The following is a 26,574-nucleotide window of genomic DNA, read 5'->3' as shown; positions in this document are numbered from 1 at the left end:
GAAGAAGGGGAGGAGGAGGAGGGCAAGGAAGCTGGCACCGGGCCCCAGGAGGAGGCGCTCCCTTGGGTCCAGCCGGGGCTCTTCTGGTGCTGGTTGGAAAATGCCTCCCTCTCCCTTTCTCTCCCCCCCCCACCTTCTGCTCACCTTCAATGACAAAGCAACCAGGACTCCGGCGCACCTTCCTGGCCAACTGGGCCAACAGTCCCACGGCTGGGGATCGCAGGGGCTGCTCTCCCTCGGGGCCGCGGCTTGCGGGAAGGCTGACCCACTCAGCTGAGGCTCTGGCGGGCTGTTCCCAGTGGGGATCCTGGGTCTTCCCCACGCAGTTCCCCGGCCATATGCACCTCGAATGGGGCCAGCCAAGGAAAGGGACTTCCTGGTCGCGCTTCTCCCAGGGGGCGGGGCACCCGGGCGCAGGGCCAATCAGCAGCCCTGCGAGGGGGCAAATCCGCATGAGAGAGAGAGAGAGAGAGAGAGAGAGAGAAGCACAAGTGCCTCTCTCTGTTTTTGTCTCTTTCTGCAAATGGCGGAGGAGGCTCGGAGCCGCAGGGGAAGGCTCAAAAGTGTCCCCAAAACTTCTCGCTCCATCGCTCCCATATCGCCTCCTTTTCGTTCCTTCGCCCCCGAATCGCCTCTTTTCGTTCCATCGCCCAGGTTAAGAACCACTGCTCTAGATAACATATCAAATCTACGATAAAATGCCATTTCCATTTAGCCAAGTTTTCTTATTCCTAAAACATCAAATTTGGTATACTACTTTTTTTTTTAACCATTTCAATTGTATCTCTCCTTATAAGTGAGATATTTATAATACGAATAGTCCTTGCTTAACAATAGTAATTGGGACTGGGATTTCTGTTACTAAATGATGCAGTGCTAAAGCATGATGTCATGTGACCGACACCACTTAGCAACAGTCCCTGGTTGTTATCTATCAATCAAGACTACATGGATCATTGAGCGAGGCTCTCAGATGACTTCCAATTTCCTGCTGGCTTCTCTGTTGACTTTGATTTGTGGGGGAAGCTGGCAGGAAAGGTCGTAAATCGTAATCACATGACTGCAGGATGCTACAAAGATCAGAAGTCCAGGCTAGTTGCCAAGTTTAATCGCATGCCTATGGGAGCTCTGATGGATGGAATGTTGAGGACCTGTCAAAATCAGTGAATGAGTGGTCATTAAACAAGGTCCACTTATATGTCTATGAAGAATCTTGGTCATCCAGGTCATGGTTGTCTCAAAGGTGCTTTTTCAAAAGGCAACTGGACTTAGTATTTCCTTGAAGACGTTTCACTTCTCATCTAAGAAGCTTCTTCAGTTCTGACTGAACTGAACTGAAGAAGCTTATTGGATGCGAAGCAAAACGTCTTCAAGGAAAAACAAAATCCAGTTGCCTTTTGAAAAAGCACCTTTGGGAGGGTCACCTATATTCTTTCAATATTTTCACCTCTCTATATTCTCTCTGCTAAAACTGGTATTAATTTAATGATAGACACGGACCATACAGATATGAAACAAAAATCTGTATTCACCCCAGCAAAGCAAATAGCACCTTCAGGTTCCAAAAACTGCCCTTCACAAACTACTCAGTGCAAAAGAGAATTTTTAAAAAATAGAGAAAAGAGATGGACATTTATGGAATCTTATAGTCATATCTATTAATAATTGTAAACACATAACTATGATTATTATAGAATATCGGCTGGAGGGTTAAAGTGCCTCCGCCCTGTGAACTTTAGAAAAAAATGCAAAGCGATAATTAGCATGTATGCTATTGCTACTTGGAAATCTGGACAGATGAAAGTAATTTTAACATAGTGAGAAGGAATAACAAATTTTGTACATGACAAATTTAAGAGCAATAGTCATTGCTTCCAACACAAGGCAAAATGGAAGTTATATTTCATCCTTCCTATTCTCTTTAGACTGTGCCCAAAAGGGAACCAAGAATCCATTAAAATGTTGATGAAATTAATCTTATGAGCGCTCAGAAACAAATGGCAGCAAGATGTGTGATCATGCTCTAATTTAGCAATGAAATGGAACCCTTAAAGCACTGGTCTCTGTAGAAACACTGAGAAAATGCAATGGTTGAATGAAAAGTAACGCCTCTAAGTTTCCAGCACATGGCAAAACTGATGATTTAAAATTTTAAGCATCTTGTTTTTTTAATTTCAGTTGTCAAGAAATTACTATGAGAAAAAGCTGCATTGCTGTTGTTTGTGCAATGGAAGTTTTCAGTGAGTACGTATCAGTGCATATACTAGGACTGAATTCTTGACTGCTTTCAATTCATTCCAATTGAAAGTGAGGTTGTTCATGGCTAATAAATGTGTTGACATGAGTATTGTGTGTTGCTGGTCAAAAAAGTGTAAAAGATGGTGAACCGGGGAGAGTTAATTGTGTATTCAAGAATAAAGTGGCTGACCTGTAACAGCAACCAATGACTTTCACATAAGAAAGATTGATAAATGAATGAAGAACAGTTAGTGGATGTTCAAAGGTAACTTGCTGCCAGACCTGGCATTTCACAGAAACACACGTGTTGCTTTATTGATCTTGTTCAATATTGGAAAGTTTGTGCAAATGTTCTTTGCTTCCTGATGGTAGAAATGAAAGTTTCTAAAGTTGATATTTGCCAGCAATTATTGTCATGCTACCAGAATTAAAGTAAGGAATTTCTTCTTTGCATTGTGGCAGCCAACAAAGCATGGGCTTATCATTATGAACACAAACCAAATGTCAGTCTATGGCACTGGTCTTCAAACTTGGTAACTTTAAGACTTGTGGACTTCAACTCCCAGAATTCTGGGAGTTGAAATCCACAAGTCTTAAAGTTGCCAAGTTTGAAGACCCCTGGTCTATGGAAGCATTACAAAGCTTCAATTGCATGTGTGTAAAAGGTTGGGGGGGGGAGAGGTCAAAATCCAGAATTAGGCAGAAAAATCCACATAGGTGTTTTGGGATACAGGTAGTGTTGTTCATATTGATATCCTTGAACTATTAGCTCAGCGCAATGCATGCAACACTCAAGACTTTGCAACAACATAAAATTCAGACACACAAGGGACAGTACTAAGATTCATACCTTATGAAGTCATCAAGAGGCGTCTGTGAAGTTGGATCTTTCCCATCCACCATACAATCCAGACTTGGCACCAATCCAAATCCACCTAGGATTTCCAACCTTTCCCAAAATAGAAGGAATACCCTTTTGTGCATCTCAGGTGAAGAGGTGGAAAAAAACGCCAGGAACTGGTTGAAGCGTGGAGTTCTTTCATACTAGCTTTAAGAAGCTTGCCCATTCTTGGCAGAGCAGAGTAGCGAATGGTGGTAATTATGTAGAGAAGTAAATAGAGATAACAAAACAGCTCATTTCAAGGTTTATTTTTTGCTTACTTATGAAAATATCCCTTTAAGTATAATTGAGTATAATTAAAATATGCTAAACTTATGGAACTGGAAGCATATCTTTTCATTCCACCCTCAAAGTAATGCAGAGGCAAGGAATAATGAACAGATGAAGTTACCTAAAACTCAAAGTCAGGGCTAGTTATTAATTCAACTCAGAAATATCTTAACAGCTCCCCCTCTTCAAAGTTCCATCCCAGTTGATTTCTGGAAATCTTAGATGACCCTTTACTTTAGTTACAAAAAAAGTTTGTTTTGCAAATCATTCTTTTTTTTACTGGGATTATCAGATGTCCGACAAAAGGACATCATGTTCTCCTTTTTGTCTTCTGCCTGGCTGGCATAGATTACTTGATTCCCAGTCCATAACTGCAGAGGTACAAGCAATGGTATGCTGATACACAGATGCAGTCAACATTAAACAGCACTCAACAATGGATCCTTCTCTTCCGAGTCTTGCCCAGTGATGGCAGTCTCTAAGACTACAGCTGAATTCTAGTCTTTTGGGAGATTTGCTTAGAGATCATATAAAGCCTGTTCCCCTCGAAAGACAGAAGGCTTCTCTGAGGACAGCGCAATACAAAAACACAGTAGAAGTTCTCTCAAATCTTGCCTTTTGATAAAAAGGTCACAGACACAATTGCCTTTACAAGAATCTCATACATTCTTTTCCTGCCATCTTGGCTGCTTCCTTCTTACAGTTTTCTCGTCTTCCTTGTAACACAGCATTTCTCCAGCTGGCACGCTTCATGGCGAAACTTGTCGGCCTGCTATCCCCATTGGCCAAGTGTGTCAACCAATCCCAATTTCTCTCACCCCTACAATCTGCTTCTTCCTCTTGTGGCTGAAGGAAGCATGCCAAGCAAGGCACAAGAACAGGGACTTCAAGCAGATTTTTCCTTTTACCTCTTACAAATAATGTGGCCATATCCCATTATCTCCTTAAGCATCTTACAGATGATTTTTCTCTCTTACTTGAAAGTTTTACTCTTACTCTGTTTATCTTAGGCTACCTCTTAACGCCAGTTCTTTTCCCTTTTCCTATTTCAGTGATGGCGAACCTTTTAGAGACTGAGTGCCCAAATTGCAACCCAAAACCCACTTATTTATCACCGGGTGCCAGGTGGGTGTGGCCCACTGGTGGGCGTGGCTGTGGTGGTCATGGCAGATTAGGTGGGTGTGGCCAAGGTGGACATGGTCACCTCGATGTTGCTCGTGGGGAGGGATGCCTGTGGGGGCCGGGCAGGGTTGGGGGAGATCTAGGGGGTCTCTGGCAGGTGGGGCGGTGGGCAGGAGGCTCGTCCTGCGGGGTGAGGTGAGGCAAAGTGAGGCAGCATGGGGGTGCCATTGTCGCAGGGCAAGGCGAGGCAGGGCCAGGGTGGCTGCTGCCTAACACCATCACCCCCCCCACAGAGAGGCCAGCGAGTGCATGGGGGCCAACAGTGTCCGTCAGCAGCCACAGCCTGCTGGCCCCTCAACCAGCGCACTCTGGGGTTCCGCAGCCCACTGCCAGCAGTTCAGAGAAGCCGCCTCTGACGGACGGCCGACAGCTGAAGAGGCGATGCAATGGGTCGTGCCAGGGAAGAGCATACAAGGCCAGGAGGGATGGGACGGGGGGGGGAGGGAAACCAGCCGTGCCGGGATGCATCCGGCCACGTGGGACCTCAGCGAGTTAGTGGACGGCTGGTTGAAGAGGGACAGTTGCCATCTCCGGGGCATGGCACGCATGCCCACAGAGAGGGCTCTGAGTGCTACCTCTGGCATCTGTGCCATAGGTTCGCCACCACTGTCCTATTTCCTTTGAGCAACTACTTCTATCCTTTGTGTCTGAGTCAAGTTTATCTCAGTCTAGTGAGGACACTCTACCAGGTTCTTTGCACCCACAGTATTTATACCACTTCCCCTTTTCATATTATTTCTATCCTCTTGTGTGTATGTATGTGTGTGTCCACTTCTGATTTCCTGATTTCTTGTTTGCTAAGCATCCCTTTATTTCTTCCCCATAAATCTATTCTTAACATCCAAATTAATATCCTTGCTTATCATGGCAACCCCGTTCCAATTATCCATTTCCCAACTCAGCTACAGCTTCTCTGGGTTAACTCTGTCCCCAGCTGAAATCAGTCAGCTTCTCTCAATTTCTCTTCTTGGCCCTTTAAGTCACAATTCACCCCAGTTGAATCTACTGGGTAATTTCCTCATGGGAGAAAATTCCAGCTTCTCTGGTTCCAAATTGCCTGAACTGCTAAAACGACGGCCCAGAATTCTTTTACTTTTTGCCCTTTCTGCTTTATTTCTTGCTCAGATGTAGCTTTTTTCTGCCAGCAAAGAGGGTGGGGGGGGGGAGGAACATCACAGCCTGGTGGATCCAGAGACTTCTCCTTTCTTATCTCCTTCTTCTGCCTTCCATACCTAAAGTTGTGGCCTGATATGTACTTCAGAGCCAACTTTCCACTTCCACCATAACAGTAGTTTCTTTTCCCTCAGTTTGCCTCCCCCCCCCCGCCCTCCCATGACATAGCCTTTAAGGGCTAGTTTAATGTTAATCTGGAGCCAGTAAGTCTAGGAAGGGCTTCCTATCTCTTCCCAAAATCTATGCCTCTATTTACCTACCATCTCTGGGGATTCTTTTTCCTGCATTCTGCACATTTTAGCTTTACAACATTGCAAATGTCTCTGCCTTCCAGCAATTTCCTGAACCCCTGGACTGCCACCCATATCATCTTAATGTGCTCTCACCATCATTTTTGCACTTGCAGCTTTAACAAAACAGTCAAAACAGGCATTTCTAAACATTCCAGGCTACTCTCATAAATAATTGGATTCCATTATTTCAAATTTGCCTCCTATGGGATGCATATCCCTTCATCCTTCATATTGCTGCTTGGCCTCCCACTAAAAAAGGGAATAGAAAAAGATACATACTTATTCAGTTGATAATATCAACATCCTGGTTCCTGTGGTTGATTATTTGCTATCATGTTGTTTTCAGTTCCTAGCAACCACATAGATTCCTATAATGGCTGTTTTTAAATCTCGCAGCGATCCATTTACAGTAGTGGCCAAAATTGTGGAAACCTTTTGGGAAAAGTTTATTTTTGAGGTTTGATGGCTAATAACACCACTTTTTTTGGAGTAGTACCATAAAATTATACATCAATGGAAAGATAATTAAATCAAGAATGTAAATGCAACAAAGTTTGTTCAATTATCTGTACTGTATTCTATGAAAAGTTATAGCCAAATAACCAAAAAAAGGAAGCACAACTTGCTTAGATTGATATCAGGTAGCTTTCCTTCATCTGATTGTAGCCAATGAGCATGAGTGTTTAGAGAGCCAATCAGGTGTCACCTTGTTTTGGCAGTGAGCCAATCAGATCACAGTAGGATTCAGTTATTGATGTCATGTATTGAAGCTGAGAGGAGGACATTTGTCAGTGTCTTATGTGATCACTATCAAGTTGGTTGGGTTTTTTTGTGTTCTTTCATTTAGTGAGCTTGTAAAACGTAATAAAATTAAAGTAATATGCAAAGAGTTGACTGGTTGCCCAGAAAGCGATGTAAAATAGTATTATTAAGTGAATAAGGCTAAAGTTATAAAGAAATTAGAAGAAAAATGGGTGGAAACTTAACCAAAGGTGGCATTTCTACTGTACACTTTTCCCAAAAGGTTTCCACAATTTTGGCCACTACTGTATCTGCAGTAAAGATGGGATAGGGTAGGCATGTCAAACTCGTGATGTCACATGACATTGCGCAATGTATCAGGCCAGTTTTGCCATTGCTGGCAATGGAGTGGGCGCGGCTTCCACGTGACGCATCCGGCCTCTGGGCCAGCAGTTTGACACCTCTGGGATAGGGTTATTGTCTCTAGAAAGCAAAGAAGAGCTTTTTAAAAGATGTGGCAATGTCAAACATCTCTAGCAGCTATTTTCATTGAAAGACTGAAGATGTATAAATCTAGAGATGTATAAAGTTAGAGATACAGTAAATCTATAGTTACTTTTGTTGAGTGCATGGGGATGTCCATTTAGTTTTCATGGGAACAACATATAAGTAGATTGCCATTGCATGTTAAAATGTTGTATTTCTCTGATTTCCCAGGCTAACTATTACCCTGGGATTTTTCAGTGTCCTCCTGTCCAGATACTAACCAGATCCAAACTGGCTTGGCTTTTTTGAGATCACATACTTTTGGCTAGGTGCTGCCATCTATTGTGATAATCAAATGTATGCTTAGTATCAATTACCTGTAGATGGTACTGTGTTATACATTGTTTTGTGCATGTTTATGGTTCTTGATTTGTGTTTGTACAAAGCTAATGGACCAGTTGATTTAATACTTGTATGTATCACTAACTGTGTTTAGACTTAAATTGTTAGAATTGTAATTTATTTATTTCATTCACATATCTGCATACAAAGTTAGGATATTTGTTATTTAAAAAAAAACCCAAACAAACATTAAACTCAAACCCAACCCAACAATCCTTGAAACAAGGAATTGTTTGGGAAGAAATGATAAGGAGTTCAATTCTTTATTATAAATCATGCCTTTCAAGTGACTTGAGCTATAAAATGGATTAGTACATGTACACATTAGCTACATTTGCGTGATACCTTGAAACAGATGGTGTAAGGATTCAGTGTGTCATGCAGACCCAGTGATCTGGTAATTTCTGAGCCAGGATCTTACCAAACTAATGCCAGTTTCCAAGGATAATCACAAATTACTTTGCCTTAGCAAAGAACTTCTGTATTTAAGATAAGAATTATCTAAAGAATTAGTTTTAGATGCAACCATTTTTCCATTTGCCAGCACAGAGATGGATATTATATCAGTCCCTATTGTGAGATTTCCTCCCTTTTTTTGTAATGAAAAGGGCAGGGGAGCTAAAAATGACTAAAAAAGCTAGGATGCCATTGCATATGGTTGTTTCCATTCTTGTAGGATTCTGTGTTTACTTACTACTGAATGACAAAGGACAACAGTCATCCAGGAATAGCAAGAAACTATGGAAAGCCTTAAAAAAAAAGGCCAGCTAATATGTGGTCAAGATTTAAAAAGAGAGCTTTTCATGCTTTTGTCTTTTTAAAAATCATATTGGTCTTTCTCTTTACATTTTGGATATTAAAAGATATAAAACAAGAGAGCTTTCTGATGTAAATGAATGAAACCAGAATCTAAATTAGGCACAACTGATGACTACCAAGAGATGTACAACTAGGGCTAATGTATCTGAACTGCAAAAGTCTGGACCATCACTAGATGGCAGCAGAGAGATACATATTTTTTTCTCTATCTCCTTGGTGCCATCTTGAGATCCTCTATATTTTTGCAGTCTAGTATTGCGGAATATATTCAAAGGAAAAGAAGGGTTAACATTTCTCAAATATTGTTAAGACATAGAAATTCAAATCCAAATTTGACCATTAATTCTATACTTACCCATAGCTATTGCAATAGTTGCCTTTCTTAGAGATGGGGTAGGAGTGTATTCACTTAACTTCAGCAATAAATAACTCCCAAACATATAGAAAAAAAAATAAAATGGCCATCTGATCTGATCAAAAGACCGTCCTCTGGCAAATTCTAGAGGAAGAGAATGTTATCAAGTCTTTTGAAAATTATTCTGGATACACTTTTCCAGTCCTATCTTGGCAAACAGCAAGCTTTGTCTCTGTAAAATAGGGGTTGCACACTGTGTGTCCCTGGAATATTCCTTGACATCAGGGAACATGCAATTGCAGAAATCAGTTGCTGTTTCCCACCATTTCCAGATGAAACTCTAGTCCCTTCTCATTGATTATGCTTTTAAGCAGTGCCGGAATTTGTAGTACAGGATGTCGAGAAGGATCAAACATCCATACTCAAAGAATTTAGGTACTTTGCTTCAAAGGGAACATCCTCTTATTCCAAAGAGCTATAGGGAACAAGCTTTTCACTGGATTGTTGAACACCTGCTGGTAGCTTCCAGCAAAAAGGTATGCCAGCTTGGTCCAAAAGGGCCTTCCATGCCTCTAATGACATTCCCTCGATGTATTTGTGGCTCGGCATAGAGAGTTGGATAACTTGCCAGAGAAAATAAGGACTTGCCAAGAGAAGAAGAAAGCAAATAATTAAAAAAAAAACAGCATAAAAAAAATCCAAGCATCATTGCTAACTGCTACTTCAGAAGCATTCTGAGCCAAAGGAGGAAAGAGCTGTTTCTCTCCCTCCCCCTGCCCCACGCCCCACTCCGGGTGCTTTCCTTTTTCACCCTTGGGAGTTGCAGTGTGTATGTGTTTGTGAGGGAAGATTAATCCACTGTCGGTGCAGATTATTGCTGGCATGAGGGCCTGGCTTGTGACAAGATGGATAGCAGGGTTGCTACAGCAATGCCGTGAGAACCGGGCCCCCTTGCGTGACTGTCTGCCTTCTCCCTTCCAACTGCTTTCACCTTGGGACAGGCGGCCTTTAACTCTTTGCTGGCCATTTGGAAGGGAAGGGAAGGAAGAGCCTTCTTCTGAGAAAGGCCGGTGCCTGGAGCTTGGCTGTGCCACTGCTGGTGGCTTACAGGTGCCCTTTCTTGGTGTCAGCTGCCCATGTCATACGGAAGCACCAGCTCTCAAAACCAAGAAGCTGAGCTGCATTAAATCCTACAGTCTGAAAGCAATTTAAGGATATATGCATGTTTATGTTTACGCATTCCTTCTGTTATTTGATCCACACACATATGCACACACGCAGATCCAGTATATAAATATATAGAAATTGTGACTGGTGCCAGCATTGGCAGGAGTTAGTGCAGTATTTTCTCAGCTGTGACTGAGATTATCATTACACAACCCTGCACCTCTCAGTTTAAGACTATTTTACAACTGCTCTGTAACACAGTTTGCCAAGAAAGAAAGAAAAAAGTAATAATGATGTTCACAGCCCTTCTAAACTTGTGTGGAAGTTTGTTATGCTTTTTCATGAACCTGCTTGTGAAGTCATCAGGAATTGACTTGGACTTGAAAATTTCTTTTGTATAAGGAAATACCCACATTAAGTTATAATAGTGTGTTTGGTCAATACAGTATTTCTGTAGGGAAACAGAAACGGGAACCGCTCTATGCCTATAAAACTGCCTTTGCAGTTTCAAACTTCAGACCAGCTCATGAAAATAGGGCCAGATCACTAAACTCATTAAAATGTTTTAACAACTTTGGCATGGAAGGGCTACAAAACTAACGATAAACTACACTGATGGCCTTGAGAATGAGTGGCACAATCCATAGAATTCTATTAATATGAATAGGGATTATACAGAAGCAGCATAAAACTATTGCGGAGCTTTTGTTATTTCAAATAGAAGCTGGGGATTGTCTCCAAGCTCTGTAATGCTTCTCTATTTGTTTGTGTATTGTTACCTGGTACTCAAATGTAGAGCCTCCCTCTCTCTTTCATCTATCTAAAACCGATCTATTAATTTATCATCCACGTCTCTAAAAATTCTTAAAATATTACGCAACAGAACTTTGTGCAGAGAATATTAAGGGAAGGTAATAACATAAAGCAGCAGGTTGCATTTTTCAGATTGTCCAATAGAAAATGCCACACCTGTTACATATGAGCTTCATGTCTGGGTATCCATTACATTAGTTGTATGTAAGCAAATATTAAACTCGTTGGTAAAACCCGAATCGTTGACATGAAGTACAAATCTCTATTTTTACACAAATTAAGCTCACATATGGAAAAGCTTAGCATATGCTTCTGAAAATCACTTCTGTGGCCACACACAGTGATGATTTCAGCCAATTCTCTTCCCACAAATTTGTTACAAGATGTGTATTTTCTTTCCAAGAAAGAGATTTCTCAATAACATAGGCTACCCATTTGTTCCTTCAACTGCCTGGCTCAGTTCCTCTGGCACAGCAGTTTTCCTCACATCTCACATATATTAGGGAGCAGCTAAATTTCTGTACAACATGCTAATTGTACAGCCCACTATGTTGCCAGTTCTCTTGAATATGTACAGATGTGTTTGACCTCCACAAAGCAGCAGTGGGATGTTCGTGACTAGTAACAAAACCAGTGTACTGAAACTGTTTGGGTCAGTTTAGGCAGCAGAATGCAGTTTCCCCTCCATCTCTCAATCTACTGTATTGTTTGAAGAACAACAACAAAAAAAAGCAGAAACTCATGCTCAGTTCATGGAGGGTTTATTAGTCAGACTTCCTCAGAACTTCTGTAGTCCTTAAGCATTAGTTATCATTTATTTTAGAGTACAGTCTAGAGCATATTCACTACATTTTGACACGCGATATTCAGCATTCAGATAACTACATCTAAAATGCCAGTTTAGGATATATTCTAAGTACCGAGTTCATATTCAAACAAGCATTTTCAATACTTGTTTATATCCTGCCTTTATTATTTTTACAAATAACTGAAGATGGCAGACATATCCCACATCACCCTCGTCCTATTTCCCCCCCACAACCGTATGAGATGGGTTGGGCTAAGAGAAGAAGAGCAACAAAGTTGATTAGGGGACTGGAGGCTAAAACATATAAGGAACGGTTGCTAGAATTGGGTATGTCTAGTTTAACGAAGAGAAGGACAAGGGGGGACATGATAGCAGTATTCCAATATCTCAGGGGCTGCCATAAAGAAGAGGGAATTCAAGCTATTTTCCAAAGCACCTGAAGGCAGGACAAGAAGCAACGGGTGGAAACTAATCAAGGAGAGAAGCAACTAGGAGTGACAGTGAAAACAATTAATCAGTGGAACAGCCTTCCTCCAGAAGCAGTAAATGCTCCAACACTGTAAGTTTTTAAGAAGAGATTGGACAGCCATTTGTCTGAAATGGTGTAGGGTTTCCTGCCTGAGCAGGGGGGTTGGACTAGGTGACCTCCAAGGTCCCTTCCAACTTTACTACTATTACTATTACTAGTGACTGCCCAAGGTTACCCAGTTGGTTTTCATGGCTAAAATGGGACTGGAAGTCATAGTGTTGCCTTTCTAATCTGTTGCCTTAGCCACTAGACAAAACCGGCTCTCTGAGCAAAGTTTAATCTTTGCTCGGTAGATGCTCAAGTCAACAAGAGATTTCTGTATTTAAAAAAAAAAGATCTTCTGTTGTCCTTGTGCATCTTTATTATATATTTGTAGAGGAGTAGAGATAGTTTTAGATATAATACTGTACTCACTACTTGATAGCTCTGAAAGTTGTTGAATTTAGTACTCCTTGCATTTTGTGAAAATTTTGTCCCAGTACTCATTGTTTATTCAGTACTTGATGCACAAGCTAGAGGTTGTCGGTGTTGGCTGCCTCGCTATCCTTTCCAGCCAAAACAAAGTCATGTGTTAGTCACATGGTTTGTTTGGCATTTGTAGTACTCATCACATCTCCAGGAATTAATAAACGACGATTATCGAGGTACCACGGTAAATAAAAATGGCCCAGTTTGTTTCAGGTGGTAGCTAAATTGAATAAATGAGCTACTGTAGTTTTTCCAGGTGTTTTCTAGTTTTTCTCTGTACCTTATTATCACCTGTAAGGAGCCATTACATTTGTGGAAATCACTGTTAAATAAAAAATTGAAATGGAAATTACATTATTTGCATAATACTGTAGATAAAAAAATCTTGATTTTTTTTCCTACATTACCCATTCATTGATTTGTTTGTCTCAAAATATAAATAAGAATGAGAACACAAATGTAGCAGTTGTCAAAATTTCAATCATAGTATGATTAACTTTAATTAAATCAGTTATAATTATGAAAATATTTACAAATGGGAGACATGGAACATATCTTTAAAATGTTCAGTCTTTGCTTATAACAGCATAATAGCTAGCTCTTCTTGGCTGATGCAACATTTCAATTTACAGCTGTGCAAGTATATATATATATATATATATGTTTTCTGAGGTTTTCGCGGGTATTTGTATATAGGTCTTTGGTTGTTCGGGTTTTCTCCCGCGTAAAATCTAGAAAACCCGAACAACCAAAGACCTATATATATATATATATATATATATATATATATATATATATATATATATATATATATATATATATACATACACACACACACATACATATATATATGTATATGTATAAAAATACAACTTCTAGTTTGTCCTTGAAAAACAAAATTTCCAAAATACAACAAATCCTGCTTTAATTTTATTAGATAGTTCTTTTACTGAACAAATTTCTTCCATTTTTATTTTGGTTTCAGTCATAAAAAATCATAAAGTGTTGAATGTTCACACTTGATATATATCCATAAACTACATAAATTCTGCAAATGTTGTTTCTCAGAGTTGTCACTATTCTATTGCACTAAACAACAAGATCTTAGTAAGTTATCAGATATGTTTTAGAAAGTCCAGGAGTTTTCCACAATAACGATTTATGATTGTTTCTTCTGGTACTATATCAGAAGTTTCATGAAGAACAGGATAATATGGAAAAAAATGCCTCTTTGGCCCAGTCTTGCACCATAAATCAAAGAGACAAGTTCTTCAGTCTTTAGCATCTCCTATTCCATCAGCATTAATAGCAAACATGGCTTCTGCTTCAGGGAGGCAAGGCGAATCGTATATCTTGCATATCCTAGTTTCACCACGACCTTTTCTCAAATAAAGCCTAAGCAGACAAATTAATACAGTTATTAAAATAAAAAGTAACGATTAAATAAAACATTAGACATTTATTCAACTTATATTCCATTCTATCAACCAGAGAATATTCTGGGCAATTTTCAATTAATTATTGGTGTTTTAAGGTTTTCCTCATCCATTATGTATTATTGGAAACTCAAATAAAACGGTCAGGTAGAATAAGTAGGTGAGTTAAAGGAAAAGGCTATTGTGACAAACAGAAAAAAATCCTATTTCATCTTTGTTAATACAGAGTTACATAACCAAATCCAATGCCGAACACTAGTCTCTTGTATTTTTTGCTCCTTTCTCTTACTCCTCACAAGTGCTCCAGTTAAGTATTGTCCCACTGACATCAGTCAAATAAAGTTGGTTCCCTACAGGAAGTCGTGCATTTGACCTGAATTGCCCACAGCACACTGATGTGCCGAGAACATCAACAGCAGAGCACAGTATTATCCAAAATACTCATGCGTGTTTGAATATCTGGAAGGGCTAAAGAAGTGACTGAATAAGTAGCCTTCTATTAAATCATAATAATGTCCACATAAGAACTTATATTGCAACTTACAAATATGCATATTCATATTAAATATACAACTTTTTTTGCTTTCAACTACTATTTTACAATATATCATTATGACAAATTTGTAGGGTAATTTTCTTCATCATGTTAGTAGCTGAACATTGAAATTTAGCTTTATACTTCTAGAACAGGGGTTCTCAACCTTGGCAACTTTAAGACTTGTGGACTTCAACTCCCAGAATTCCTCAGCCAGTTGAAGTCCACAAGTCTTAAAGTTGCCAAGGTTGAGAACCCCTGTTCTAGAAGGTACACATTGGAAGTCCATTATAGAATATAATCAGGTCCAAAGAATCACAGTTATTATTCCGCCTGTTCTTGATCAATAAGCTTTGGCTTCGTTTCTTTTACCATTCATGGAATCTGTTACTTAGGGTAGGTTTCTTCAAATGGGAAAACGATGGAGACTTGCAAACTTTCCTATGACTTATGTTGAGGGTTGGATAAGGTTGGATAAAATGTTTTCATAGAAGAAAAACAACATTTGATATAATCTTAAATTGTAACTTCTTTTAAATCATGCTGACTGTAGGGACTATGGATATCGGCTTCTCTCAACAGTAATCAATCATGTGGGAATCTGCCAAAAAAGTTTACAGTGAATCTCAGCCCCTAAAAGGAAAGTTGCTATTCAGGACTCCATCCAGCCTAGAAAGGAAAATTTATTTGGAGTTCATGAAAGGATTTCTTTCAGTCAACAGGAAATATGTGTATGCGTGTGTTTGGTTAATTTCATCTTGCTCTATGACAAAAGAGCTCTGGTTCAGCTCTTTTGTACACTGAAAAAGGGGGCAAATGTTTTCAATGTCTTCATAATGTGAATTCAATTCCAGTACCCAATACACAATCTGTTAAAAAATCTGAATAGATTAATTTTCCTTCTCTTGTTTTATTTATAATTTAACATTTTATTGTCAAATTTCTCAACTATTTGAAGACAGTAAGCAGGGCACTTAAAAAAACTTCTCATATTAAAAATACTTGTCTATATAGTTAATTACTGTATTCTCCAAAGCTTGCAGATAATTACTTCCCATTCATTTCCAAATATTTAATGAACATTTTGAAGACATCACGTAACAATTGCTTATAATTATTATACAGTATTCATAATCAGGATTACTTTTAATTAGATCTTTTGCAACTCCACCATGTAAGCAAATTGTAACCCTTTTTGTCCTATGGGAACTTTATGACCACTGTTCATACTTGTAATTCTTGAGGCTATCATCTCTACAACATCCTCTGAAATCTATGAAGTCTATAGACCAGGGGTTCTCAACCTTGGCAACTTTAAGACTTGTGGACTTCAACTCCCAGAATTCCTCAGCCAGCAAAGCTGGCTGAGGAATTCTGGGAGTTGAAGTCCACAAGTCTTAAAGTTGCCAAGGTTGAGAACCCCTGCTATAGACAGAGTGGACCTGAGGCCACCTTGTGGTGGAAATGAATTACAGGAAGCACAAAGATTATAGGTTTTGTACTACTTCTGTTTGTACATCTGCTGTTTGTTGTAATTTATTTTTATAAATCACAATCTCTTTTGCAAAACAAAATGTAGCTCTCTGTAATTTTTACCTGTTATTGTAGTTACCAGCTCTCTCCAACTGATATCACAAACACAACCACCTGATTAAACTCTTTGAATTTCTTTTATAAGACAAATGTAATGCACACCTGGAGTTTTTTTTTTAACCAATATGGCCTTATAAAATAAGCAGCCTTTTAAAAGAGGCTGACAAGTATATTTTATATTCTGCTTTTTAAACTATTTAAAGTATTTTTATTGTTTTTCTTTGTAAAAAGCATTCAGAGATGAGTTGAATAGACTACGAATCACCAGTTTCTATTGAAATAATATGGCTTCATTTTCCGCAAAAAACTGACATCACATTGAAGCTTCATCCTAATGTTCACAAAATTTCCAATCAAATGAGAACATGAAAACTGTATTAATTAAAACTAGCATCTGCCATCCTACCTGGTTGTTGAAGCATGTGCAATAATATTCCCTCCAATAGGTTTCTTAGGATCTGCAGCAAACATTGCAGCTCCATCTACTTGTGCTACCACCTGGTTTGTGATCACAACTGCTACACCAAACTATTATGAAAGAAACATACAATAAATTTCAGCTTCTTCGTTATAAACTGGAAAAAAAGAGGCATGGTGGAAGTGGCTTAAATACACTGGATCTGCCAATCAAAAATTAGATGACACTTTGGCAGTTCAAGCCCTGGTAGTACCACGGGATGAACTGAGCTCCCGTCACTTGTCTGTAGTTCCTGCCCTGCCAACTAGCAGTTTGAAAGCATTATTGTGACTAAATAAATAGGTACCACTTCAGTGGGAAAAGCTAGCTGTGTGAGAAGAACAGAAGCGGCCACTGGGCCTGCCTGGACATGAGGCGAGATCGGCGGAAGAGGCCTCAGATGATGTCATCAATCTGAATGCTGCTAGATGGTGCAAGTTAATTCACCCACCCATGGTGCACTGTGGATAAGCATGCAGGCACAAAACCAGACGAACTAGCAATTAGGTTGTCAGGACTACTAGTGTAAATCTCCCTTTCAATAATGAATGAATGAATGAATGAAAGAAAAAAAAATCCCCAGGTGGCTTGGGATTACACATTGCTACAAGGGTCTTTATGCAAAACGTTGCCAGTGGAACTAATGATTACCTCATCTGCAAGTCGAAGCAACATGCGCAGGAATCTGGCTAAATGCATCTGCCTGGCTGATAATTCCCCTCGGCCAGAGTAGTCTGTCCGGTAAAGAGCTGTGGCACTGTCCACTATCAGCAAAGCATATCTAAAAGAAAAGAGCAGGAGAACACACTTTCATGTACTGATTTTAATTCTTGCTCTCCAAACGTCCTTTCTTTTGTGGCTTGTCTGGCCAATCTTTAGACTGAATACCTCAAATGCCAAAGAAGGAATACATCTTACTGCTCCTCCTGAGGAAGATAGAGCCATGTTAGCAATATTTACAGCCTTACCAGAATGGAAACCAAACCGGCTGACAATTTGAGCACTGAGAACCATTTTTATTTCCTTCTTGGTATCCATTCAGTTTCACATTAACTAAGCTGTTCTGTAAAGCAGGCTTGCCCCAATAACAACAAGCAGCCTCTGTACGGCTCTCCATCATGTCTTGCCAAGATAATGTGCGGGAGTCTTTGAGACAGTTTTTGGAGTTCTCGGTACCACCTAGACTAGTCCCTCCAGTTTTTCTGGCAAGATTTCAGAGGTGGTTTACCATTGCCTCATTCTTGCTAAGGTTAAGAGAAAGTGACCAATCCAAGGTCACCTAGATGGCTTATGCCTAAGTAAGATTAGCATTAATTATCTCGCGGTTTCTAAGCTGCTGCCTTTAATCACAACACCAAACTGGCTCTATCAGGATGATACTGGTAAAACACAGTGATAACTGGTTAAAAATATCGTCAGATACGTTAGAATTAATATCAGAAAATGCTATAAATAAAGGACCATAATTTCCTTGAAATATGACATAGGGGGAACAATAATAAAAGAAGGCACTTCCATGCAGTTCAACATATGGTGATGAAGAGTTTAGGCAATTTGTTTATCAAAGGAATGCAACTTGTTAACAAAGCTTCTATTGAACTATTGTAACACATATTGTTTTGCTTTTAGCTAAGATTCCTAGAAGCAGGCAAACTACAGCTTATTTTGAAAGGCAATTTTATCATCAGAACTTTTATAAGTGAAAGGACCAAAGGTTTTTATGTCATTATCTTTCCAATTTGTATAAAATGATGCGTATCCTAAATTGGATATCTTTTAATATAAACATTTTAATTTGTTAAAGAAGAAAAGTCTGTTTCCTTGACTTTTTTTTTTTTTACCTTGATTCGGTCATCATAGCAGAGGCTTGATAAAGCAGCTGGGTTTGATGGTCTGTATTAAATCCTCGTGCATAAGCCACATTATCAAGTACATCACTACCAGATAGACCATATCTAGGAAAATAAAGCAGAAGAAAGACAATCTCAGATTTGAATAAAAATTTAGCAATCCCTTTAGGCCAGATAAAACATTACTAATTTTCTAAGCAAACAACACGACATTTTCAAAAACATTTATATTTATAAAGAAAAAATAGATCAATTTTACCAGTGTAGAAACAAATATGTTACTTAAATACTGCCAACAGATGGCTCCATAATTCCTGTATTCAGGATGCAATACCAATACTTTCCAGATAGAAGTACAGACCTCTCAGCCACCGCTAGCAAACGCTCCGGACGAAAAGTGCCTTCTGTGTCTATGTACATGGCCTTTCCTTCACCACCACCTCGATCAATAGGGAGCTTGGGAAAAAAAGACCAATTCAGTTAACGTGTGAATTAACCAAAATTTCTTTCTATGATATGAATATTCCACACATCATTTTTCCATTGTTATGCAAGGTGATCCTCTCCCAATCCAGTTACTCATCCCTTCTCTAAATTTGATGCTGAGGATCCCCCAATCTTCTAGGGCCAATCTGAAGTGTGTATATGATAAGGAAGTAATCTGCCCCGTGAGTGAACACACACTGGATATAATCCATTATATTTGGATGTTGGGGAGTTGTTTTACTATCCTCTAGAAATGCAAACAGATAACCAAACAAACCAAAGTGTATTATTTTATTTGTAATTCTTAAAAGGATTTATTAATAGGTTTATTAAAAGGAAAATGAAGAAAGGGGTAACTGAAGAGGCTAATTTAAGATAAACTTTAAATGGCAACAAACGATTAAAATATCTGTAAACCATCCAATAATGTATAGCTTATATACCAGAACAAGTATTTATTTACTTGATGAACTTTATGGGGCAAATTTCATCAGATAAAACATTACAAATAATTGAGGAAAACTACATTCATTCTAAGAGCCATCAGCTGAATGATGATATAGCAAATGAATCCACTGTTGTGGAAAGGGGGCCTACCAATAGAAATTATAGTTGTAGAAATAATTAAGAACCATTTTCCATTTTACTGTAAATAAAAAAAAACATTTAAGAGCATCTATCAAGCCTACGAGTTCCCAAGCCTGGATCTGTTATCAAGTATCTTTTAGCTTTCAGCTTCTAGAACAGGAGTGTCAAACTGCCGGCCCACAGGCCGGATGCATCATAGTGAAACCGCGCCCACCCCATTACCGGCAATGGCAAAAAGTCACGATACGTCGCGACACATCACATGATATTGCGAGTTTGACACCCCTGTTCTAGAATGTCTTTGTGCTTAATCTAAAGATGTCCTGCCTAATTGGCATATTTAAAGAACTGCAGCATTCTCCACCTCAGTGAAACCAAACCTTCCAAATCAGGGTCTTCAACCAAACATCTAATTTAGCCTTCGCAGTCAAAAGGACTACAGAATTCTAATCTTACTGCATTATCTTCCCAGTCATGAGAATCATGTAATTAAAACATATGGAATAAAATAAATTCTAAAGATTTTTCTGCACAGTACTACACAAAGAGGAGTCACAGTTGCTTACTTGACAGGTTACAGCCAGTGTGTGACATATCTGAGTTTTTCCTGTGCGAAATTCTCCAAACATCTCTGTTATTGACCCAGTTTCTATTCCACCTGGACAAGAAGTACAACTTTCAGGCATATCACAATAACTGTAGACATCCTACATTTAAATACATATGTTTAAATTCAAACTTAGAGATCTGAAAATCTTTCTTATTTCTGCAAATATATTCTATATTAAACAAATTGACTTCTGAAATTCAAAAACGTTTACATGTTCCAGTTACAAGATGCGTAATGAACAGAATTCAGATGGACATTATTTATTAAATAAGCCATACTGCACAACAGCTTTTTTATTTTGATTTCTTATGAAAATTATTTAATATTATTCAACAACTAGATAAAGTTTTCTATATGGCCTTACTAGGACGCTATTATTATTCCATTTTTGAATGAGAATATTTTTGTAGCAACTCTTTTAGGAGAAATTAAGATATAACTAGACTTTAAGTAGCTTGGGAAACAATCTCCACAATTTTTAGCAATTTTTTACTATTTTTTTCAGAAGTAAACTTCACTGTGTTCAGTTTGCACAGCACTATAATATAAATATGAAATTCAAGGTTTATGAGACCTCCAAATATGCTTTTTTATATTTAATGCGAGAAGCAATCCAAAACCACTATGTATATTTATGCCATCCACTTTTGATTTATAACATATAATAATGAGTTCAGGACCAATTGTAAATCAAATGTTATACCTTGAAGAAGCTTATCAAGTTCCTTGGATCCGGTGGTAATTTGAATTATCTCTGAGCGCCTTTGATGAAATTCTGTAGCTGTGGTGAATCCCATTGGAACCAATTTTGCTGCTTCAGCCTGCAAATCACAGTGAAATCAAAAGACTGATTTTATTTTACAACTCAGTTATTTCATTTGTATCCTTGTGTTAAAACTCTCACATATTTTGCCATAATCCTTTAAAAAAATTACAATTAATCACTTTCAAAAAGTATATGATAGGACAGTGGTGGCAAACCTATGGCACGGGTGCCAGAGGCGGCACTTAGAGCCCTCTCTGTGGGCACACGTGCCATCACCCCAGTCTTAGGCCTTCAGCAGGGTTTTATAAAACCTTTTCACTTTAGGCCTCCACCGCCGTGTGCAAAAAAAAAAAAAAAAAGTTTCAATCAATATCAACTTCTCACGGGGAAAAAAAAGATCTTGCAAAGTTGGAATTGATTGATTGAACTTTTTAGTCCCACCCAGTCTGCCGTTACCACCGCAACCACGCCCATCCAATGGGCCACACCTACCCGGCACTCGACGATGCATAAGTGGGTTTTGGGTTGCAGTTTGGGCACTCAATCTCTAAAAGGTTTGCCATCACTGTGATAGGATGAGCATGCTCCAAGTTCTCTCTTAAATGTTGTCACCAAATGGGGATCTTGGAGGTGCTCTTTCTTGGTGGCTACCCCAGCCCTTTGGAATAGCCTCCCATGTGAGATTTGAGGGATCCCTACCCTTTTAGTCTTCTAGAGCAGAGGTTCCCAACCTTTAGGACATCAGGGACCGGTTACATGGAGAGAGGTTTTTCTGCGGCCCACAGGGGGCATGGTTTTGTGTGCTGCCTGCATCTTGTGGATGAGGCTTTCCTTGTTTGTGTGGCCCAGTTGCTGGCATGCCGCAGTCCGGTACTGGTCCATGGACTGGGGGTTAGGGACCCCTATTCTAGAGGTCTGTGAAAAGTTGGCTCTCCCCCAACATTAAGCTAGGATGGGGTTGAGCTGGGAGGCTGCTTGATCTGACATCATGGAGAGAAGGGCATTTCTGTTTTATGGATTGTTATGAGCCACCAAGAATCATTATATGAAGTATAGGGCCATGTAGGTCCAATCAATCAGTCAATAACATAATACAAATAATACTCAGTATTGCCTAAATACAGGTAATCCTCGACCAGCAACCACAACTGAGCTCAGAATTTATGTTGCTAAGTGAGAAATTTGTTAAGTGAATTTTTGAGAATTTTACAGCTTTTCTTGTCACATTTGTTACGTGAATTATTGTGGTTGTTAAATTAGCAACCTGGTTATTAAGTGAATTTGGCTTCCCCCTTGACTTTGCTTGTCAGAAGGTCGCAAAGGTGATCACATGACCCCGGAACACTGCAACCGTCACAAATATAAGTCAGTCGTCAAGCATCCAAATGTAAATTGCACGACCATGGGGATGCTGCGACGGTCATAAGTGTGAAAAATGGGCATATGTTACTTTTTTCAGTGCTGTTGTAACTTCGAACAGTCACTAAATGAACTGCTTTAAGTCGAGGACTATCTGCATACATCCTGAACATGTTTAAGCTAAGCAAGATTACCAGGATTTTATCTGCTTTAGCTTCACTGATGCCTTTAATATTGAGCAATTCCTTCTTTGGTGCATAGGCAACAGCTTCAACGGTATGAAAACCAGCTTCTTCCAATTTCTTCACATCATTTGCATTTATTCCACATTGCTAGAAAAACAAATACTGTTATATAACAAATTTAATGTAGAATTCAAAGAGTTCTATACATATCAGATATAATGATCCAAATGAAATAGATAACAAACATAAACAACGTAATATTCTAATGTAAGAGTGAGCTCCACAGAACTCTGTGAGATTTGGTCCTGCACTCTGCAAAGATAGCAGCTGACATTTATAATCAGCTTTGTCCATTTCAATTATTTCCATCAATTTAAAGAAAAACAGAGCTTTAAATTCTTTAGCAAGTATAGTTTTTAGTAAAAATATATTCTAAGATTTTGAAAATAAAACCAGCTAATATTTTTAAATGTATTTTGCATAATGAATCAATACCTATCATCTTTCTTTTTGTTTACAAGCAAAAAGAAATACATTTAAGATTTATTTATCTATCACATTTATATGGCCTCCCATTTCACAGAAGGAACTCTGGGTAATTTACAATAATCAGTAAAAGCAATATATAAAAACAGTCATTATAAAAGTATAAAATCTTTATTAAAATAAAAATACATTATTAAAAATAAGTTATTTCAATAACACTAAGATTTGGAAAATATAAAGATTTGGATGACACTTAAGTCCTTTCTCAACTTCTTTCAAACATTGCATCAAAAAGAAATAGATTAACTTTTGTCGAGTAAAATATTTTATACTGTCAGTACTGGTGGCAAGGAGCTTTATTTCATCAAAAAATTTTTTTTAAAAAAAGCCAGTATGGTTTCATTGAAACTTTCATTGAAACAGTATGAAACATTTGAAAATTATCAATAAAGAATATAAGATGGGACTGTAGACATGATTCCAAATAGAGTTACACATTAATGTATGTTAGTTATATACCTCTAAACGGGAAATAGGCTGAGGCCCAAAGCTTTCCTCCTCCGTTGAGATATCTATGCTCTCATCACATTGCATTTGCATTGCCATGGTACAAACTATTCAATATTCCTATCAAGAGAGAAAACTGAAGTTTGAATAAAAGGCACAAAATTACATTAACGGTGTACAGCATTTGAAAATTACCCTTTAATTTTATAAGCCATATGGTAATTAATAGCCTCTATATTTTCATACGTTTCATTGAAAAGTAATCCTACCTGGAAGACAACCCACAAACACAAACACTAATAATAATAATAAGATTGGAAGGGACCTTGGAGGTCATCTAGTCCAACCCCTGCTCAGGCAGGAAACTCTATACCATTTCAGACAAATGGCTGTCCAGTTTCTTCTTAAAAACTTCCAGTGTTGGAGCATTCACATCTTCTGGAGGCAAGTTGTTAATTGTTCTGTCAGAAAGTTTCTCCTTAGTTCTAGGCTGCTTCTTTCTTTGGTTAGTTTCCATCCGTTGCTTCTTGTCCTGCCTTCAGGTGCTTTGGTGAATAGCTTGACTCCCTCTTCTTTGTGGTAGGCCCTGAGATATTGGAACACAGCTATCATATCCCCCTCGTCCTTCTCTTCGTTAAACTTGACATACCTAATTCCAGCAGCCGTTCCTTATATGCTTTAACCTCCAGTCCCCTAATCACCTTTGTTGTAGGATGTTACGCATTTCTTGTCATACTGCGTAGTTGACATTTAACAGGAGTGAACGTGAGACTAATATTAAATAAGCGGCCCTCGTTTTATTCCTGGCCGGAACTAAGCCCCCCCCCTTTACAAATCCCCAAACAACACCTTCGGGTCCCCAAGTCTCTTCTTCCGACACCGCGAGAGGCCCAAAGGGAGACGGTCGATTCCCGACGACCTAAGGCATCCAACAGCCGCCTTCCGTGTGGAAAGTGAACCAAGCTCGATTCTTCCGTGGAGACCTAAATCGAGCCGCCACCGGGCCCCTCGAAGGCCTGGTGCCGCCGAGATCCTTCAGCCCTCGAGACCGACCCGCTCGCTCGCTTCCTCCTCCTCCAGATTCAGATTAACCCGCCACAGGTCACATGACCGACGCACAGGCGTACAGACGTCTCCGCGGAACGCGGGCTGGACATTAAAAACAAGAAAAGTGCCTCTTACGCATGCGCAGTGGGCTTGGCGGAGGGGAAGAAAGTTGTTTGATCAGCTGAAGAGGGGTCTTTCCAAGTGTTTGGTTTTTTTAAAAAAACTATCTTGTGGTTTACTTTGATTAGGGTTCTTTCCTTGTATTGGTGATGTATAGATCGGTTATGTAGAGAGCCATAATTTTCAAAATGCCAACTTCAACCCGAACATTTCTCTTCGTGATTATTCATGTATGCATCTTGTATCTGGATGGGTACAACTTCCTGAAACTTTTAAAATACATGTGGGAAAGTGAAGCAAGCTAATACGCGATGTATTAATAGAGAATGTAGGCGGTAGAGGAGAATCAACGTTTATGTCTGTTTGAAGATTTTTTTTCCCCAAAATACTGCATACCCACGGAGATTTTGGAATGAGGGTTGCTCATGGGTCCGTAAAAAGATATTCCCTACCAAAGCAAGTACATTTCCTGTATTTAGTTACTTCGATAGACGGCAGATCCTACTAATTGAACATCTTTTCCCTTTGAAAATTGGGGCAGGCGGTGGCACAAAGCAAACTAGTGCGAATTAAGTCAGGATGTTATTTTCTTAGATCTCTTAACTTTTTTTTTTAGATTACTTTATAAGTAATTCAAACTACCCAATATATACAATATTCCTTCCTCCTATTTTTCTCCACAGCAATCACCCTGCGAGGTGGGTAGGGCTGAATCTGACTGACCCAAAGTTACCTAGTTGTTTTCTTATCTAAGGTGGGATTAGAACTCGGTCTCCTGGTTTCTAGCCTCATGTCTTAACCACCCCCACGTTAAACTGGCTTTCTATTTTACTCTTGTGTCCTGCTCCCCCCCCCATGCAGGTGTTTAACCATTTGTTGTCAAATGCACGTGGTTGCAACTTGGTTCATACTGCCTTATTATATAGTTCTGCTTAAGCCAGTGTTTTTCCAACGTTTGGCAACTTTTTAAGATGTGTGAACTTCAACTTCCAAAATTTTCTAGCCAGCTTGCTGCTTGGGGAATTCTGCAAGACGAAAGCCACACATCTTAAAAATTGCCAGGTTTAAAAAACACTGGTTTAAGCTCACTCTGAACCAGGAATTTATGACTGGATAACTATGGTTTGTAGTTTTATCTTGCAGAAACACAAATAGTGATTTATTCAATAAACTATAGCTTAATACAGTGTGTGATTATTTCTTTTAATATGAACCATCTTCTTAAGGTAGGAAAATACAACTGTCCACAATTGTACTTCTGAAAAACCTTGGTATACTGTTAACTACAAACTTAATATGTGTTGGTAATGTGTTGTAAAACTCAGTATGTATTACAGAAGGCATTGTAGTTTCTGGCTTCCATCCTCTGGAACATCATGGCCCCAAAGTGTGATCCACACTCACTCTTTTGACCTTCCAAAAGAGACTGAAGACCCGGCTCTGCCAGGTGGTCTAGGACCCCAATGGGGGTCTGTCATTCTACAGGTAATTAACAGACTAAGAGAAGACCCCCACCCTCCTCTCCCTGGGCATCTTGCTCCCTTTCATTCCAGGAAAGGAATGGGGGGCAGATACAGACTACATTCTGATGCAATCTACAGTGAAATAAGTAGAACATATATTGTGTTATATACATTAAGTCTGCAAAGTAGCGCTTGCTTCATTAGTTGAAGTTCAATCATTGTCAAATATTATAATTTGAGGACACCTTGAGCTCCTGAATGAGAGGTGGAATAACAATCTAACAAATAATATTTGTATACCACCATAACATCAACATTATAGTATCACACAATAACCACTGCAATAAATTGGTCTCTGGATAAACAGCATTCTTAATAAATCATTCTTATCTATTAAGCTGAAATGAACATGTGCATAAAGGGCTACTAAGGGGAAAATAA

General features: G+C 39.0%; 2 protein-coding genes across 2 annotated transcripts in view; one reads left to right on the top strand and one right to left on the bottom strand.

Moving 5' to 3' along the window:
* The window catches only part of CCDC32 (coiled-coil domain containing 32), a 120,319-nt gene that overhangs the window by 25,198 nt on the left and 68,547 nt on the right, over positions 1–26,574 (top strand). The gene's annotated exons all lie outside the window — the stretch shown is intronic.
* Positions 13,563–24,682, bottom strand: RAD51 (RAD51 recombinase). The gene is made up of 10 exons (XM_039323870.1): positions 24,353–24,682; positions 23,516–23,623; positions 22,520–22,657; positions 20,904–21,021; positions 20,157–20,248; positions 18,878–18,972; positions 18,508–18,621; positions 17,318–17,447; positions 16,616–16,737; positions 13,563–14,040 (listed from the first exon to the last, which is right to left on the bottom strand). Exons 2-10 carry the CDS (start codon positions 23,600–23,602, stop codon positions 13,917–13,919), a joined length of 1,020 nt encoding a protein of 339 aa, XP_039179804.1. The 5' UTR covers positions 23,603–23,623; positions 24,353–24,682; the 3' UTR covers positions 13,563–13,916.

The sequence above is a fragment of the Crotalus tigris genome, unplaced genomic scaffold (assembly GCF_016545835.1).
Source record: "Crotalus tigris isolate CLP2741 ecotype Arizona unplaced genomic scaffold, ASM1654583v1 scf7180000024285.889131, whole genome shotgun sequence".
Lineage (NCBI taxonomy): Eukaryota > Metazoa > Chordata > Lepidosauria > Squamata > Viperidae > Crotalus > Crotalus tigris.
The sequence above is the reverse complement of the archived record's forward strand: the minus strand, read 5'-3'. Positions and strand labels throughout refer to the sequence as shown.